This window comes from Halichoeres trimaculatus, unplaced genomic scaffold (assembly GCF_033239565.1).
Source record: "Halichoeres trimaculatus isolate MK-OKI-2021-1 unplaced genomic scaffold, fHalTri1.1 fHalTri1_scaffold_22, whole genome shotgun sequence".
NCBI lineage: Eukaryota > Metazoa > Chordata > Actinopteri > Labriformes > Labridae > Halichoeres > Halichoeres trimaculatus.
In genome coordinates, this window is record NW_027437200.1 from 2,130,018 (window position 1) to 2,147,766 (window position 17,749).

A 17,749-nucleotide genomic window follows, 5' to 3' on the forward strand; every position below is an offset into this window, starting at 1 on the left:
TAGCATGAGACTCAACTCTCCTCAGATGTGACCTGAGGATAATCTTAAAATGGGATAAACTCAACAGAGGAGCAAAAACCAACAAAAGGATCACTACAGACTGCATGGTCACTTGTCTTATCTTTTCTGCAGACCAGACCCCGAGTTGAACCACTGTGGAGACAGTTTAGGGCATAAATCTGGAAACCCCCCCCCCCCCCCCCCCTCTCTCTCTCACTCTCTCTCCTCTATCTGTCTCTCTAACCCCAACACAGTCTAGACAGATGTCTGTCTAACATGTGTCTGGTTCTGTCCGAGGTTTCTGCCCGTTAAAGGGAAGTTTTTCCTTGCCATTGTAACTTGCTAAATGCTGCAAAGTGCTGTACTCATGGTGGATTAAGATAAGATAAGACTCCTTATCTTGTCTTGATGTTGGGTTTCTGCTAAGAAAATTTTATTAACATTTACTGGTCTAGACCTGTAAATATTTTTGTAAAGTGTCTTGAAATAACATTTGTTATGATTTGGTGCTATATAAATAAAGATTGATTGATTGATTGATTGATTGATTGATTGATTGATTGATTGATTGATTGATTGATTGATTGATTGATTGGGGACAAATAATGGTTTCAACCAAGCGTATTATATCATAAGATATAAGTAACATTATACAACATAAGGAAACATAAGGTTACGTCACAGACCATGGTGTAACCTAAGAAAAAGTAACATAGCTTAATGTAACATAATGTAACATAACCTAAAATAATGTAACTCATATCGCAGCGAAACCTTTTGTTGTATGGTATACTGTAATGTTAAAGAACAAAACATAATGTGACATAAAATGATACGATGTAACATATCTTATCATAATGTATCTTAACCTACAGTATCTTATTGTGATGTTACTTATCGTAGCATAACATCTTGAAACATAATTTTACGTTACATAATGTATCTTAGTGTAAAATGATAAAAAAACAACATAATTGTGTTGTAATGTAATGTATTTTATCATGACCAATTTTATCGCAACGTAACATAACGTAATGTAACCAAGCGGCAACCTCCGGGCGAAGAATATGACACAAGGCTGAAGTGCTAAAATCTGCTGTTTCTCAAGTGTTCACTTGAGGCTGGCTCTGGATGTACAGGAAGTCACATACACACCAAGCCAAAAAAAGATGTTTTCAAAGCAGAAATTAATCTATTTACGGCCTGGTTCAAAAAACGTCTCCTGTCTGAGTCGCTACCTTTACTATCGGCACACACTGCACGGTGGTGAATTCTTTTCTAACTCTGCCGTTCAGAGGATAGTAAGGTCCCGAGCTTGCCCAATGAGAGGCACAGCTCAGGGTTACATGACCGACAGGCGCCCTATAGCTGTACAGTAAGCCGGTGCCACTACCAATATGGACACGATAGCAGATGTGCTTCATTTTCCGTTTCAGAAACAGACCTGTGACGTCCGGGAGACTACGTCTAGTCTATGAATGTAACATAACATATGCAACTTAATATATATTAATGTAACATAACATTCTTTTGGTAACATATCTTATTGAAATGTATTTTATCCTAATGAAACACAATGTAAAATAGAGTAACATAATGCTAACTCCATAATGTATTGCAGCATAATGTAGTGTAACATATCTTCTTATAATGTAACAAAGTGCAATGTAGCTCACGTAACATAATTTATCTTCTTTTTTTTTTTTTTTTTTTTTTTGAACATAATGTTTAACTTTTATTTTGATTTGCCACAACATAGAAACAATTCCATTTTTGGTCAGACATAGACCATTTAAACACTTTAATATAAATTCATGAAGGGCAAGGAACATGATTTATCTTATTGTTATTGTAACCTAACTTATTATAATGTTACTTAATGAGACATGATGCTGACTGCATAATGTAATGGAACATAATGTAGCAAAGCATAATGACACAATGTTATATTATGCAACGTATTGCAGTGTAACGTATTGTTTTACAGTGTATAATAACGTAACATTACATGGCAAACCTTATCATAACAAAATAAAATATAATGCAGTGCATCTTGTTTTACCTAAATTACTATTATTATTATTATTATGTCATGTCATGTCATGTGACCTGCTGTATCACATTGTCTTGCAGCACAATGTAACATGTCATTTACCATTCTATTCTATCGCACCATTTATTAGTAAAGTAATACACCACATAATATATCTCCTTGTATTGTATGCAGAGTTGGGTATATAACTAAAAGTAACAAACGTTACAAGTAGTTAAATTACTTTTGATAGGAACAAGTAGTATAACGGCACTACTCCTAGATTGGTAGTTAAACTAGAGTTACAATTGAAATGCTACGATCGTTACTTTTACAATGACTGCAAATAGAGAAAACAAAATATTATTATTTAGCGGAGTTCTTTTTATTACCACCAGTAGATTGAACGGTGGCCATACAAGCAACTACTCGCTATCTCTTCTGGGTCAGGGCTGATGGAACAGTCACAGTAAAATTGGTTGCCTTATATGAATCTGTGCCCCACTGACAACACTGCACTCCCTCCCACTGTAAATGCCCCTTTTAACTGTTTTTGTATTTTGTACGTGCTTTGACAATTTAAACGTTTTCTCCTGTCAATAAAGCTCAATAGAATTGAAATGAAAGAAATGCACACAGACTGCGCTAACACGATAAGACACTAATTTGCATTTAAGATACACTTCCAGGGCATTTCTGTAGTCAAGTCAAAACAGTAAACAGCATGGAGGAGGACAGAGTCAAAGCAGCTAACGCAGAGCCCCCAGCAAGAAAAAAAACAACATTTGAGAGATGGCAATATGCACATTATTTTGAATTTGCAGAGCAGAAGGAGAAGAACGTGACAGTAAAATGCAAGTTATGTCCAGGAAATAAGAGGCTAAATACTGCATGGAACACAACCGCGAATCTCTTGAAGCATCTAAAGACTCAGCACGGTAACACGAAGCTGGTTGCGAGAGATCCATCCAGCAGCAGAGAAATACCTGACAGTTCAACTCCAAGCAAACAGCAAAAGGATTGCTTTTGCAGCGAAACTTGCGACAAAAACTGAGGTAGAAAAGCTTGTTGCCTCCCACATCGTAGAGGAAATGTTGCCAATTTCAATGGTTGAATCGCCAACTTTCAGAAAAATGCTGAGCAGAACAAACATAGCAGGGAGTGAGGAGCCAACAACAGAAAGGAAGACCTTTACCACATATCTTGATGATTGTTGGTATATGGAAACTGATGTAAAACAACATTTTGAGAGCATTGAGTATGTGTCAACCACTGCTGACATTTGGACGAAGAAGTTTAAAGTTTTGGTACAAGAGGTAGACTTTAAAATATGCCAAGCACATTGATGTCTGTTTAAAGTTGTGTAAAGGCACATATTTTCTAGTTCCAGTTGCCTCAATGTTCAGCAACAGACTTAAGTGGACAATGAGACAATAAATGTTTTCTTGGAAATGATTATAAGTGTGTGGGAATGATATTCTTTATAGTTGTAATGTATCAGGGGATAAAGTAGTGTAACTTCTTCACAATTTCCATGGAGTTATCAAGTAGTGTAAGGCACTACTTTTTTCAAAAGTAACGAGTAACGGGTAACTCTTTACTTTTTTGAGTAACGTTAACATTAATTGTTATTTATTGTATTGAGCTGTACCGTATTGAACTGTATTTTATTGTATTCTATGTTATCTTGTATTGTATTGTAACCTCTTTCAATCACACCTTGTTCAAAACGCTGCAGCTCATGTTTTATCTGGTAAATATGACCACATTTCCCCTGTGGTAGCCTCTCTTCCCTGGCTTCCTGTGCCCTTTGAGCATGACTTTAAAACTGTGTCATTAAGTTTGAAGTCTCTAAACAGGAATGGCCTATCCCTATCCCTCACTGAATGGGATTGAATCACATTGTTTGGAGTTTGTTGTGACAGATCATATGGTAATTTGTCATGTCTCAACCTGTCATCCTAGATATAGAAATGTATCACAGGCCCTTAGAATGATTCAGTTTACCATACAGAACTACAGTCCATTATCATGCTGAGTCTCCCATGATCCTCTTACCTCTGAAGCTGACACTAGCCAGGGGGTCAGAGTGTCTCAGGTTGTTGGCTCGCTGGAGAACACAACGCAACATGACTGAAGCCTGAGCAGAGTCTGGCTGGAGCTGTGCAAATCAACGATACTCAGAGAGTGTGGGTCAAGATCCAGGGCTTAAGGGTCAGGGTCCAACCACATGGCCCAGGGAGCTTTGAGAGTGATGACCACAGGACTCAATCACAAAAAAAAGGATATCCACTTTTTGAAGACGGCACAGTAAAAAGTAAAAACTTGTCAAAGTAAAACGTGACTTATTTTGACCAACACAAAGTCAAACAATCAAAAATACTCAGTTGATCTCCTGCTCTATCTCACAGTATTTAAACCGTCTGAAAAACCTCTCCCTTCTTCCCAATCTCTCCCTGACAAGCTCACAGAGAGCGACAGCAACAAACTGAGCATGCTGGGAAAACCCACACACCTCACATCCAGAGGAAATCTCTACATTTCCTGTTCTCTTTTCCTCTCTTGTCTCCTGGTTGTTTCCTTATCTTTGCCCACATCTTTAACTCTTTGTTTGCCTGAACATTCTCCACAGACACTCAGACTTCTTGTCCATCCTCTAATCCCTCTTTCAAATTCTGTATTGTTAACTTTGTGATTTTATCTGAGTGGTATCTTCAGTAAACTGTCAAAGTCTGTCAAATTTAATCCCATGCTTGTTGAAAACTGTGAGGGTTACTACTGACTGCTCATTTAGAAAACAGTCTTTTAAAGCTGCAAATATCTCAGAAATCATCACTTCACTCGGAGACCTCAGTCTGATCCAATAAGAGGATGTTTGAGTCATGCTTACGGTCTTTAATGTACACACTTCAGGATTCAAAATCACTCTCTGAGGCAATCTTCAAGATGTCTCTCTTTAGGTTGGGTGTCTTTTATAAAAGCACGACAACTCAAAAACAGAGGTCTAATTTAGGTGCAGAATGGGAGGAAAGGATAAGGCCTCACGAGGTGGATGCAGATGTGAAAGACACCGTAAAAGAGTGCCACCTGTAGGCGCAAATGTGGAGACACACCTTCATTCAGTCTGTCATTGGAGAAACAGTTTCAGGCTCCAATAATGGATTAGAAACATTGAAGAGCATATTGCAGTTTAGAGACAACTGTTAAGCAATTAATATGAAACTAACTTAAAAATAGTATCCTGGAAGAAATTCCTAAATGAATAAACCTCAGGGTCTCCTGGAGACATATGGGTACTTTTATTTTTCCTTCCTCATTAAAAATTGTCAATTGAAGATAACTTCACAGAGGGGAGTCCAGCTACTTCTGTCTCTGTTTAACTTTAATAAACATGGATCAGACTGTCACTCCTGTTAGTGAAGAGGAAGAAAATCTGTGTTCTTATTCATATGATGAGCTGTCATGATAAAGCCCATAGAGAGAGAGACAGAGAGGTGTATCACTGGTCTAGAGTCAGAAAAACAAGACTTAGGTACGGTGCAGTTGTCTGTATTGACAGGATAGCAGCCATGTCAGTTTCACCCGCACCTGGCTCCAGTATCCCACCCTGAACTCCATCCACAGACTGTATAAAACAGACTCCATCATATCAAGCTTTCTGTCAAGAAATAGGCTCCACAGACGACTGTGTTTTTTGTGACCAATGCAGAAATAAAGTGCCATCTTGTCACCAGCACGGGAATTCAAGCATGAAAGCTAACTCACCAAGTGAGTTGAGAAAAAGTGGATGGGACGTCCTGTTAAAGGGCAATTCCGTTTTTTTGACACCTGGACCTTATTTATAGGTGTGTACATGCTCATATACTCACTCAGACAAACATCGTGCAGCTCGGAGTCCTTCAGAAGTTATTTAGATCCAGCTGATTTTAGCCGCACTTAGCGGGGGCCACAGCAAGGGAGCTTCAGCGCGGGACATAATCTCTGCAAAATCGCTCATTTCAGCTTTATTTTTTCATCCATCGCTATCCATCGTTATCACAAACACACTCCTCTTCTGTTGCCATAGGCGAACACTGTCCACAAGCGCACCACCAGTTCGCATTGAGTCGTGGACGTGCTCCTGTTTGTTGTTCTCGAGCCAGCTCTTCGTCTCTCTCCCTCTGCATCCTTATTTCATGGAGCTCCTCGTCCGTGTACTCAGGCTCAAACCGGTAAGGACAACCGTCAAACGTTTGTTTACCAGGTCAGCTCTGGGTCAGCTGACCCACCTGAAGACGGTAGAGGAGCTGACTTTATGATAACACTGGCGATGGATGAAAAAATATAGCCAAAATGAGCGATTTTGCAGAATTTATGTCCCGCGCTGAAGCTCCCTTGCCGTGGCCCCCGCTAAGTGCGGCTAAAATCGGTTGGATCGAAATAACTTCTGAAGGACTCCAAGCTGCACGATGTTTGTCTGAGTGAGTATATGAGCATGCACACACCTATAAATAAGGTCCAGGTGTCAAAAAAACAGAGTTGCCCTTTAAGCTAGTGTTTCTGCATCCATCCATCCAAACTCATCTGAATCATCTTAATGAATGGTCAATTTAAATAATAGGTACTGAGGAAGAAACACAATGAACGTGACCTGAAATGCCCGATCTCACTCATAACTACCTGCTATTCACATTAGCTCAAAACAGAGTAAAGGAATGCAGGTCCCCTTTGCTATGCCATGTGACGCCATGTTGAAAAGAAGAGTGTTTTAAACAGCTATACTTAAAACAGCCACTTCTTCTAAATTTAAGACTTTTTGGTTTAATGACATAAAGTAAAACATCAATAGAAACACATTTTATGTTTTAGTATCTCTCAAGATTAGTTGTTTAGTGCAACGAATTTGTGCTAACAGACAAAATGAGGTATTGCTCTGTAGTCCCTTTCCAAACGCTGCAACTTTAAAGTTTGATCAAAGCCCAATGATGTATGAAGTGCCAATGTTGGCTCCTTCCCGCCCAGTTTAAAGGACATCTTGTGCATGAAAGCCTCATCTCTTTAATGTTGATGAGGATGTAAAATAGATGTTTTTGCTTTCAGTGAACCGTGTCGACATACAGTACATGGGAATGAAACTGATTTCTTCAAGAATGTAGCTTCAGTTTCATCTGAGCTCCAGGCATTGTGACCCATTATCTCTGCTGAACATATGTGCTGTGACGTCCTCAGTCAACCAGCCTGAATGACATGCTTTCATAGTCCCATGACGTACCATGAGTTAGATGGTTTATAACGCTGTGAGTGCTCTGAATCTTTACCTGCACAGTCATTTATTTATTTATTTACTTAACTACAAACAAAGTGAACCACAAATGAAAAAAGTGCCAGCACAGATTAGCAGGATATAAAACTATCATTTAAAGAAGGGTTGTTCTCCATGAACAGATTTGTTTGAGTCTCCAGAACTCGTATGGAAGTCCAGCCATTAGCGACCATTTCACACTTCAAACAAATGGCTCATTTCATCAACTCAGCTGCTGGGTTATGAATATTTAATCAGTAATGTTTTGTTTTTTTTCAATCAGATTTGGGGTATTTTTGTGCTACTGAAGCACTGAGTTAAAATCCATCAACCCAACATACATGGGTTGACTCAGCACCTGGGTTGTTTGTGATTTGAATGTCATCACGTTCTGTGACGGTCTCTGCCTTAGCTCCTCAAACTAAAACCTTCTCTCTCTCTCTGTTACCTGACTCAGCAGCGGTGATTGGTTCGCCTGGTGCCTGCTGGGTATGAAAGCTAAAGCCATGTGCTGCGCTCTCTCTCTCCCATCCTACCTGGAGTCACCTAGGCTGTCGGATCAGCATTTTGTTTGTCTATTCTTAAAACCTCATACTTCAATAACACATTTGCAGTTCCATAACCGTGTTTCTTTCATTTGGTTTGTCAATAAATCCCATGATTTACTGCAAAAACAACGTGTTCCTCCCGTATTTGTCACGGCCCTGAGCCAGGTTATGACAAATTGGGGGCTCGTCCGTCTTCTACCCTCTCTTTGGGTAAGGTTGAGAGCTTAGAATTTGTTTGTTTGGTGCTTGTTCTGCCTTGTCAAGAAAGGTTGTTTAAAGCATTTGGGCATTAATAAATGATTAACATTTGGAACCGTTTCTGTTCCCTACACATCTGACTGTTTGATATGCGGTTATTTGAGCTTTAAACTTTGTGAATTTGGAGCGTATTTGTTTGGAGCGGTCGGTGGGCGCGCCCGTTCCTTTGTTCTGTGTTTACCTGCCGCGGTAAATTTGTTTGCGCGCGTATGAATGTCTCGTCTGTGAGGGAGGAACTTCATGTTTAAAAGCTCTAAGGTGAATTTGACTGTTTGTGTTGCTCTGTAGAATTTGTTCTTACCTTACTTTTGTTGAGAGAGCTTGGTCTTTTTTGTTTACGCTGTGCGGTTGACCCTTTGCCTGTGCGTAATTTTGCCCGCCTGCGTTGGTGTGGTATTTTTCCCTTGTAGGCTTGGCGCCGTTCCCCATATGGGTCCAGTGTGCATGGGGGGTGGTTATGTGGCAGTAAAAGTGGCAGAAGCTTTGCTTCGGGGAGCATGTCCGTGGTTTTGGAAGGGTTGCTAGCCTGCTAGTCGCCCAACTGAGCCATCGGTCTGTGGTGCAGTAACTGCACGAAGACTAGCGGGGAGCTTAGTTAGTTTTCATTTGTGAGGTAGCGGGGAAAATCCACACTTGGAGGGCTGTTTAATTCCTTTTGTACACAGGACTTTGGTGTGCCGGCTTGTATCCGCGCATGCGTACAGTTAGTTGTTGTTCGTTGTCATGGTGATCTGTCAGTGACGATGTCTGATATTAAGTTGTTTCTTGCGGATCCCTCAGCAGAAAATCTTGATCAATGTTCTAAAGAGCAGTTACTATTAATTGCTGAGCATTATTGTGTGGATATTAAAGGCGACAAAAGGATCAAAGAGAACATAAGAGAGTCTATTAAGTCTAAATTGGTCACTGACAGCGTAATGTAACTTTTGAGCAGCAAAAGGAAATTTTGATGTTGCAGATGGAACGTGACAAAATGAAACATGAATTGGAGGTTAAAAAGCAGCTTGAGGTGGAGCGAATCCGTCAGCTGTCTGAACAAGCCAAAATTGATTTGGAGAGTTACCGTTTGACTTTAATGAAGGATGGCGTGTTATCTGGAGAAAGCGCAGTGGTGCAACCTTCTTCTGTGGCTCGCTTTGATGTGACTAACTTGCGCCTTTTGCCACGTTTTAACGAAAAGGACCCTGATACATTCTTCTTGTTGTTTGAACGTGTTGCGAATGCGAGAAAGTGGCCTGATGCTGATTGCGCGCTCATGCTCCAGTCCGTCCTCACTGGGAGGGCGCAGGAGGCGTATTCTTCTTTGAGTCATGAGGACAGCTCCAGTTATTCTAAGATTAAATCGGCTGTGCTTAAAGCATATGAACTTGTTCCCGAGGCGTACAGACAACAGTTTCGATCATGGGAAAGAAAATCGGGTCAGTCTTACGTTGAGTTTGCCAGAGACTTGTCCACTCGCTTTAAGCGATGGTTAACGGCGCTTGATGCCACGACTTTTAATGGCCTCTGTGAACTGATGGTTTTGGAACAGTTCATTAAGCAAAAAGCATCAACTGCTGCTGAGGCTGCAGTTTCTGCCGATGAGTACATGCTGCTCCATAAGAGCAGTTTCAGGGATCGCTCTGCGGCGCGTGATGCTGCAGGTTGGCATGGGAACGCCTCTGCCGCTTCGGAGGTGCGTTCAAGGACAGTGGGGTTTTCGAGATCTGAATCAAAAAGTCAGACTAGGAAGGAAAATGGTGCATGTAATTACTGTCATGAAAAAGGGCATTGGAAAGCAGATTGCCCTGTGTTGCAGGCTAAAACTAAGGGAACAAAACCTAATGTTAAACCTGTTGCGTTTGCTGCTCCTGTTACTGATGACTGTGTTGCTGAGTTGCTTACCTCTCACTCTTGTGAGCCTGATGTTTTGGCAGCTTATGCTCCTTTCATTAGGGATGGGTTTGTGTCAGTTCCAGGTAGTGACGAGCGGGTTCCAATCAAGATCCTTCGGGATACGGGAGCTTATGACTCTTTCATTGTTGAGTCTGTTTTGCCATTTTCTGAAAAGACTAACACTGGTGATTTTGTTCTAAGCCGTGGGATGGGGTTGAGGATACTTCCTGTTCCTTCGCATAGAGTCTCTTTGGATTGTGAGCTTGTTCAAGGTGAGGTAGCGGTTGGTGTGCGTCCAGCTTTGCCAATTGAAGGCGTACATTTCATTTTGGGTAATGGTTTGGCTGGTTGCAGGGTTTGGGGTGATGCTCCTCCTTTGCCAGTTGTTACTTCCAATCCATCTGTGTCAGATGGGAGTTCTGTGGTGTTGCCTGAGGTTATTTCATCCTGTGTGGTTACACGATCAATGGCCAAAAAAGACCGTCAGGTTGACCCTAACATTAGTGAGGATGTGGTTTTAGAGGCCCCATCTCTCTCTGAGTTGCCGTTGTCACTGTCACATGATGAGGTTGTGCAGGGACAACGTGATGACCAGTCGTTAAAGGAACTGTTTGAACGTGTTTCATCTACCTCTGACATAAGCAGTGCTGTGTCTGGTTACCTCTTGCACAAAGACTTGTTGCTGAGCCACCAAGGAACCTCATTGATTTTGTCAATGGGTTCAGACATCGTTTGTTTGTTGCTGGTTGCATGGCTCGTGAAAATCTGTCTTTATCCCAGACTAAGATGAAGAGGTGGTATGACCGTCGTGCTGAGCGACATGAATTCTGTCCTGGTGACCAGGTTCTGGTGCTGATGCCTGTCGTTGGTTCACCGTTTGAAGCCAAGTTCTCTGGACCATACACTGTGGTTGAAAAACAGTCTGATTTGAATTACATTGTGGCGACACTGGGTCGCAGGAAGTCTCAACGTTAGTGTAATGTTAATCTCCTGAAGCCATATTATCAACGTGTGGTTAAGGAAGGTTCAGATGAGGATGTGAGTGGGGATGTTCGCCCTGCCCTAGCTGTGTCACCAGGGACTCAAGCACAGGAGGTGGACGGGGTGCCTGAGCCCGATGAGAGTCTTTTGTGTGGGCGTTTGAAAAATTCGGAAACCCTTTGTAACTTGGATGAATTGTTTTCTCATCTGCCTGAGTCCAAGCGGGCAGAGCTGGTGCAGCTGGTGAGTAAATATCCTTGTTTGTTCGGGGACGTTCCTTCACAAACTACTTGGGCTGAGCATGACATTGATGTGGGGGACTCTAGGCCCATTAAACAGCAGTTTTACCGTGTGCCACAAATTAAGCGAGAATATTTGGATTCTGAGGTTTCATACATGCTGGACAATGGCATAGCTGAGCCCTCATCATCCAGTTGGGCTTCTCCTTGTATTTATATTACGAACATGCTCCAACAACCAGACTTTGCTCCAGCTCTATGCACTGAGCACTCACGCATATCAGCGCCTGTTCAATTAAATATTCAATGTTATTCTGTAGCCAGACCTCAAATAAATGCTTCTTTACAATTTAAGACTGTGTTTTTAACAAATTAATTTTTGTTGAGTTGATGTTTTGTAACCATGAAATGCAGTGGATATGAAACCCTGCTGGTCACACTGGAGAAACTGAAATCTTATCAAGTGTTTTTGTCTTACTTTCAGTAAAAAAAATGTTTGTTTTTTTTAAGACTTAATATGAGCCACATTCACACGGTGAAAAGGAGAGGTGCTTGAAAGTCCTCATTCGCTGAATGCTCCCCTCAGAAGCCAATCAGTGGACAGGGTTCAGTCATGTGACTCGGTGGAACCCAAAACACTACATAGTTGCATTTGGAGGAAACATGTGGGAGTCTCACATCTCAGCAGATGATTTAATAGCAAGACGTGGGTCCACATCCCTTGCCTGGAAATGGTTTGGAGCAAGTGTTGCATCTTCTCAGAGAAAGTGTTGGGAGATGTTTCTTGGGGTGGTTTCCCAGCTCTCTGTCAGCTATATGGAATGAGCTTGTCTGTGTGTGTAAATGGGCACGCGTGTTTGTGTGTCTGTGAATGCCTTAGAGTGGAACTTCCCCGTGGGCAAAACAGAGCGAGGAGAAATGTGAACATGGCGATGTACAAATGACATCCTGTCAAGTAAATTAGATAAATAACATAAGGCGTTTTATTACTATTAAATAAATAAAAAAACATTGTCATTGATAAGTTGCCATTGAATATTATTGGGCAACGTTTTACAGAGATGTATGAAGCACTTTAAAGATCAACAAGATCTGTTGTTCTGAAATGAGGTGTCTATCCATAGTTTTCCTCTTGGTAGGTAAGTACTTTTTCAGTATTTTGTCTTTAATATCGTCAGAATATCGTTATTGGAAAATTTGAAAAAAATAATCAAGATGCATTTATTTGCCCTCATCGCCCACCCCTAGATGGAATAGAATAGAATAGAATAGAATAGAAAATACTTAATTTATCCCCGAGGGGAAATTCAGGAGTCACCGCAGCATTTAAGAAAACAAAAGTAAGAAAGATAGAAAGTGCAAAAAGGTCCTTAAGAAAATAGATGACGACATCCCGTCCACCACTCTCCAGTCCAGCCAGTCTCCACCTCCACAGGGTCCAGGACTGAGCCTCCCCAGCAGTCTGTTCAGTCTCTGTCTCCTGGATCCTGTCTGCTCAAAGCAGGTGAAGCTCCTCCAATGTGGCGCTGGCGTCCGATGTCTGCTCCGTCAGCCACATCCGTGAACAGCACGATGCCACTGGGTTAGCACGGCTAGCTCGTCCATCCCACCGGAGATAGATCCCATGTTCCCAACAACGATGAATGGAAGGACAGGTCCACGTCGTCACCTCCCAGCTAACATCCGAGAACCAGCACGTCGTCCTCACCTCCTCCTCCTCAGCTCGAGGGAAATCATCAAGCCCTACACTGGTTAGCGTTGACATGCTACAGGCTGCTAACAGCTGAGTTCACATGTAAACAATGCAGCCATGGTTACATGTAGGATCTCCAGACAAACACAGGAGAAAAGTAGTGAAAAAAATCGCCGAAGCCACAAAAAGTTTGGTGTCCGTGTCCGACAATGAACCATACAAAGTAATGATCCACTCCAAATACAAAGATGACGAAAAAGAGACGAAAAAATTACAAGGAACGGACAAAAAAGAGAGAGCTGCTGCAACAGGCAGCTACTTGAGCAGCGCCTAAATAGAGGTTGTTCTTTTGCTTTGTTCTGTTTTAAACTGAATCATAAGATCCTTTGCACCAACGTTTTTGTTTGTGATGAGAAGAATCAGCAGGCTTCTCTAACTGGCTTTAAATTGAATATACTATGAGGAGGAGAAATGATGCAGCAGTTTTTCAGAGCCAGCACAGCAGAGAGAGCGCTCAGCTCAAAGCAGACAAGTTTTAAGAGATTAAAGATCAGATTTCAGCCAGCAAGGAGGGAGTGAGAGGACACGCTGATACTATCCAGCTCTGCTCTGGTACCACCACGGTTTACACAGATAAGAGCCTGAGAGAAATTGTTTGAGATCATAGCTGTAAAGATTACTGAATAAGTGGCCCGCCATAAATAAATGGTCACAGAAGAAGAATCAGTGCATTTAAAATATATTAAATATATGACACGACTCTGTAGTGGAAGTCACCACATAGAAACAGACATAACCAGTGGTCTGCACTGTCGTTCTGAAAAGCAGGCAAAGGTTTGGTTTTGCGGAGGGCAGCTTTGTGTTTTTCCACCCGAAAAGCAGTGTAACAGCATTTCTATCGCCATTAGTTTTTCCTGTGAGGGGTAATCTAATAATTACTAACGTTATAACTCTGTTAGCGTTACCAACCTGGCTCACTCAGCCAGGAACAAGAGAGGTGCTGCAAATAAAATGTGTGGAAAAGCGTCTGACACATGAGTAATGATTAGAACAACCATGCTGACATGTCTTTAACAAAGAGCTGATGCTAAAGTCAACTTTTCAGCGACAAATATCACACAGCTTCTTGTGTGTGTCTGTGTAACCTGCAGTCAGAGAGGATCTCCTGCAGCCTCTTTGGATCAAACCAACTCCAGGGAGAGGGGTGGATGCTTTTCCTGGTTTGAATGCAAGGCACAAGCAGCCGACTTGTTTTGACTTGAAAAAATATCAGAGATGACAGAAGCAGGCTTAAAAACACGGGGTTAATCAGCACCACTTCAATGTCAGCAATGCAAAAGACAGTTACTAATTCAGTCGCTTTTTTTTGTGAAAGTAACTATAACTAATAATTTATTTAATAATAATAAAGTTATTTTTCCAACACTGACCAGAAGGCAGTACAGCATACATTTTGCCCCCACAAAGAGCACTCTAGAGCACATTTGGCCCCCAAGAGGGAACTTTAGAGTCTGCCACTCCAGTGGATATTTCAGGGTCTGTTTTCCAGCAATTGTGCACCCCCTCTGTGCACACCACTGGCCATGACTCTATGGTGGTAATGTAAATGATATATGGAGCAGTACTTATATAGCCCTTTTCTGGTCTCTCTGACCACTCAAAGCTTTTTACACTGCTAGTCTCATTCACCCATCCCCACACTGATGGTGGAGGTCTCTACTAACCATCAGTTCATCTACCAGTCATACCTATTCACACACCCCTGAGTGACAGTGGGAGCATTTGGGGGTTCAGTGGACACTTCAGTGTGTGACTGCAGGGGCTGGGATGGAACCCTCAACTTCAACGACTCTACCACTGAGCTTCAGCCGCCCAAGTTTCTCTCCTAAGACAAACCCCATTCAGCACGTGTTCAGCTGAGTCTGCAGACATCTGTAAGAGCCTGGAAACAAGGCGAGCTCGACTTTCTGCTTTCAACCAACACTAAATCACATGTGCATCATTTTGGTGTGTGTGTGTGTGTGTGTGTGTGTGTGTGTGTGTGTGTGTGTGTGTGTGTGTGTGTGTGTGTGTGTGTGTGTGTGTGTGAGGACTTACTGCAGGCACTGCTCTATATACACAGGGGAACTTTTATGCAGCAGTGTGTCATGAGTTTATGACACACTGTTTCTTCTTTTCACACACACACACACATACACACATACACACACACACACACACACACACACACACACACACACACACACACACACACACACACACACACACACAAACATACACACTCTGCTTTACTCTTGTATTTTGTGTGCTGTTCACATCATGGTATTGTATTAAATAACCATCTCTTACTGAGCTAGGAAGATGTTATCAAATTCATAAAAAATCTGCCTGGTCAACAAAAAATCTCCACAACACTGCTCCTCATCCTTTAATCCCATTCCCTGTCCAACATACAGGCAGTCAGATCTCTGAGTGCACCAAGAGGGGGGACCTTCAGATGCCATTCAGACAAAGATCATTGGGTCAGCAATCTTTTTCTGTCAGAGCAACACTAAACTGGAATCCACAGCCCAACGCCATCTAAGATGTACATAAATACTCCACTTTTACTTCTCACCTTATAATGGTGGCTTTCAGGCAACTACAGGTGCTCACACTAATCCCAGTCAGATGGGAAACTCTGTGTTGGATGTGACAGTCCTTGCTGCAGCCTGCCTCCATGTAATGTCTTGTTTGTGCTTTAAATGTGGCCTCTATGATTACTCTGCACTCTTTGTTGTCTCAGTTTTGTCTTTAATGCATGAATTGCTTTGATGTACTTTGTTTGTGGCTTTTTGTGTGGCTTGTTTGTTGGTCATGGACACTAAACTGGTTTTGGCTTCAGCAATATTTTTACAATTTTTTTCTCCAGTGTTTGTCTGGAGATACATGTAACCATGGCTGCATTGTTTACATGTGAAATCAGCTGTTAGCAGCCTGTAGCATGTCAGTGCTAACTGGTGCAAGGCCTGATGTTTCCCCACAAGTTGAGGAGGATGTGAGGACAACATGCTGGTTCTCAGGTGTGAGCTTAGAAGTGACAACATGGATCTGTCCTTCCATCCATCGTTATTGGGAACTTAAGATCTATATCCAGTGAGATGGATAAGTTAGCCATGCTAACCCAGCACCTGAGGTAATACCAGAAGGCAGACTAACATCATGCTATTCACAGACATGGCTAACGGAGCTAACATCAGACACCAACTCCACATTGGAGGAGCTTCGCCTGCTGTGAGCAGACAGGATCCAGGAGACAGAGACTGAACAGACTGCTGAAGAAGCTCAGTCCTGGACCCTGTGGAGGTGGAGACTGGCTGAACTGGACAATGATGGACAAGCTGTCAGCATCTATTTTCTTATGGAGCTTTTTACACTTTCTATACATTTTCTTACTTTTGTTTTCTTAAAATGCTGCTGTGACTCCTGAATCTCCCCTCGGGGATAAACAAAGTATTTTCTATTTTATTCTATTCTATTCTAATTGTGTTTGATATGTTGTGGGTCTTGTCCTTTTGCTTTTGGCCTTTTATAACCAAACATATAAATGCACAGTTTAGGCTGCTAATTTTACAGCTGGCCAGGGAGTACAGCTGGAAATTAGCCTCAAAGGCTAAAGCTACCTCTTTTACTGTACAGTAAGTTAAAGGAGACTGTCTGCAAAACCATAAACACATAAACTAAATTAAACTAATATAGGCTGGTGTGAAGAGAGAGCAGCTGAAGAAGAGAGGAGCAGACGTCAGTGAAAGTCAAGTTCAGCGTCTGGAGCCAGTTTGTGCATCCTCCCCTGCTTACCCATCATCACCTCTCTGTGTCTCTTCCTGCCCCACCCCAAACAGACTGGAAGCCATGAGAGCAGACAGAGTCTCCTCCAAGAATAACCTCAGCTGTCAGAGGGAGGAGAAGGTGAACTTTAACCTGGCTGTGGAGTCAAACTGGACTCTACACACACACACACATACACACACCATCTTACCTTCATAGGTGACGCTACAGTAGGAGTCACTGACGTCGTCATCCGGTGTTTGCAGACGCTCCGCACAAAGAATGAACACACGCAGCATTGCTCAAACACACACACACACGCTCACACACACAGGACAGCCAGGGTCTGTCTAATCCCACTAACAGTCAGAGCGAGGTCCACATATGAGCGTCAGAGCATCCAGAAAATATCCACAGTCATTGAAAAGATCTGAAAAATGAGGAGAAAACAAACACAGACGGAAATAAAGGTGAGCCAGAGACACTGAGGACGAATAGAGACTGAGAGAGTTAGAGCTGCAGCTCTCAGCTGTCTCACTCAGCCCTCTGCTCTCCCTCTCTCTCTCTCTCTCACACACACACACACACATAGAGCAAGCATGGTGCACAAGCTGACTCATGCACACACACTGTCCCTTCAATCACAGCTGGTTTAAAGGGCCAGACACACACACACACACACACACACACACACACACACACACACACACACACACACACACACACACACACACACACACACACACACACACACAAAGTGGCCTCTATGTGCAGTGTACACATGCCTTCACACAATCAACAATCCAAACTCTGCCAACTTAAACAAACACGCGTGGGGCAAGCACGCAGCTACACACACACACACACACACACACACACACACACACACACACACACACACACACACAGAAGGTCAGGGGTGCGATGGAAAAAATCTGCTTGTTGATGCAGATTTGTGAAGCAAAGAGCAAGAAGATGAAGAGGGATGGTTGATACGGTAGAAACAAACATGGGGCTCACCCTCCAACTCAGCCA

General features: G+C 42.3%; 1 protein-coding gene across 2 annotated transcripts in view; it reads right to left on the reverse strand.

Annotated features, from left to right (window-relative positions):
* Positions 1 to 17,082, reverse strand: part of dysf (dysferlin, limb girdle muscular dystrophy 2B (autosomal recessive)) — a 123,399-nt gene extending 106,317 nt beyond the window's left edge. For both annotated transcript variants that reach the window (XM_074699247.1, XM_074699246.1), the window contains exon 1: positions 16,926 to 17,082. In XM_074699247.1, coding sequence (XP_074555348.1) covers positions 16,926 to 17,013 — 88 coding nt within the window. In that variant the 5' untranslated portion in view covers positions 17,014 to 17,082. The remainder of the gene's footprint in view (positions 1 to 16,925) is intronic.
* Between the last annotated feature and the right edge of the window lie 667 nt (positions 17,083 to 17,749).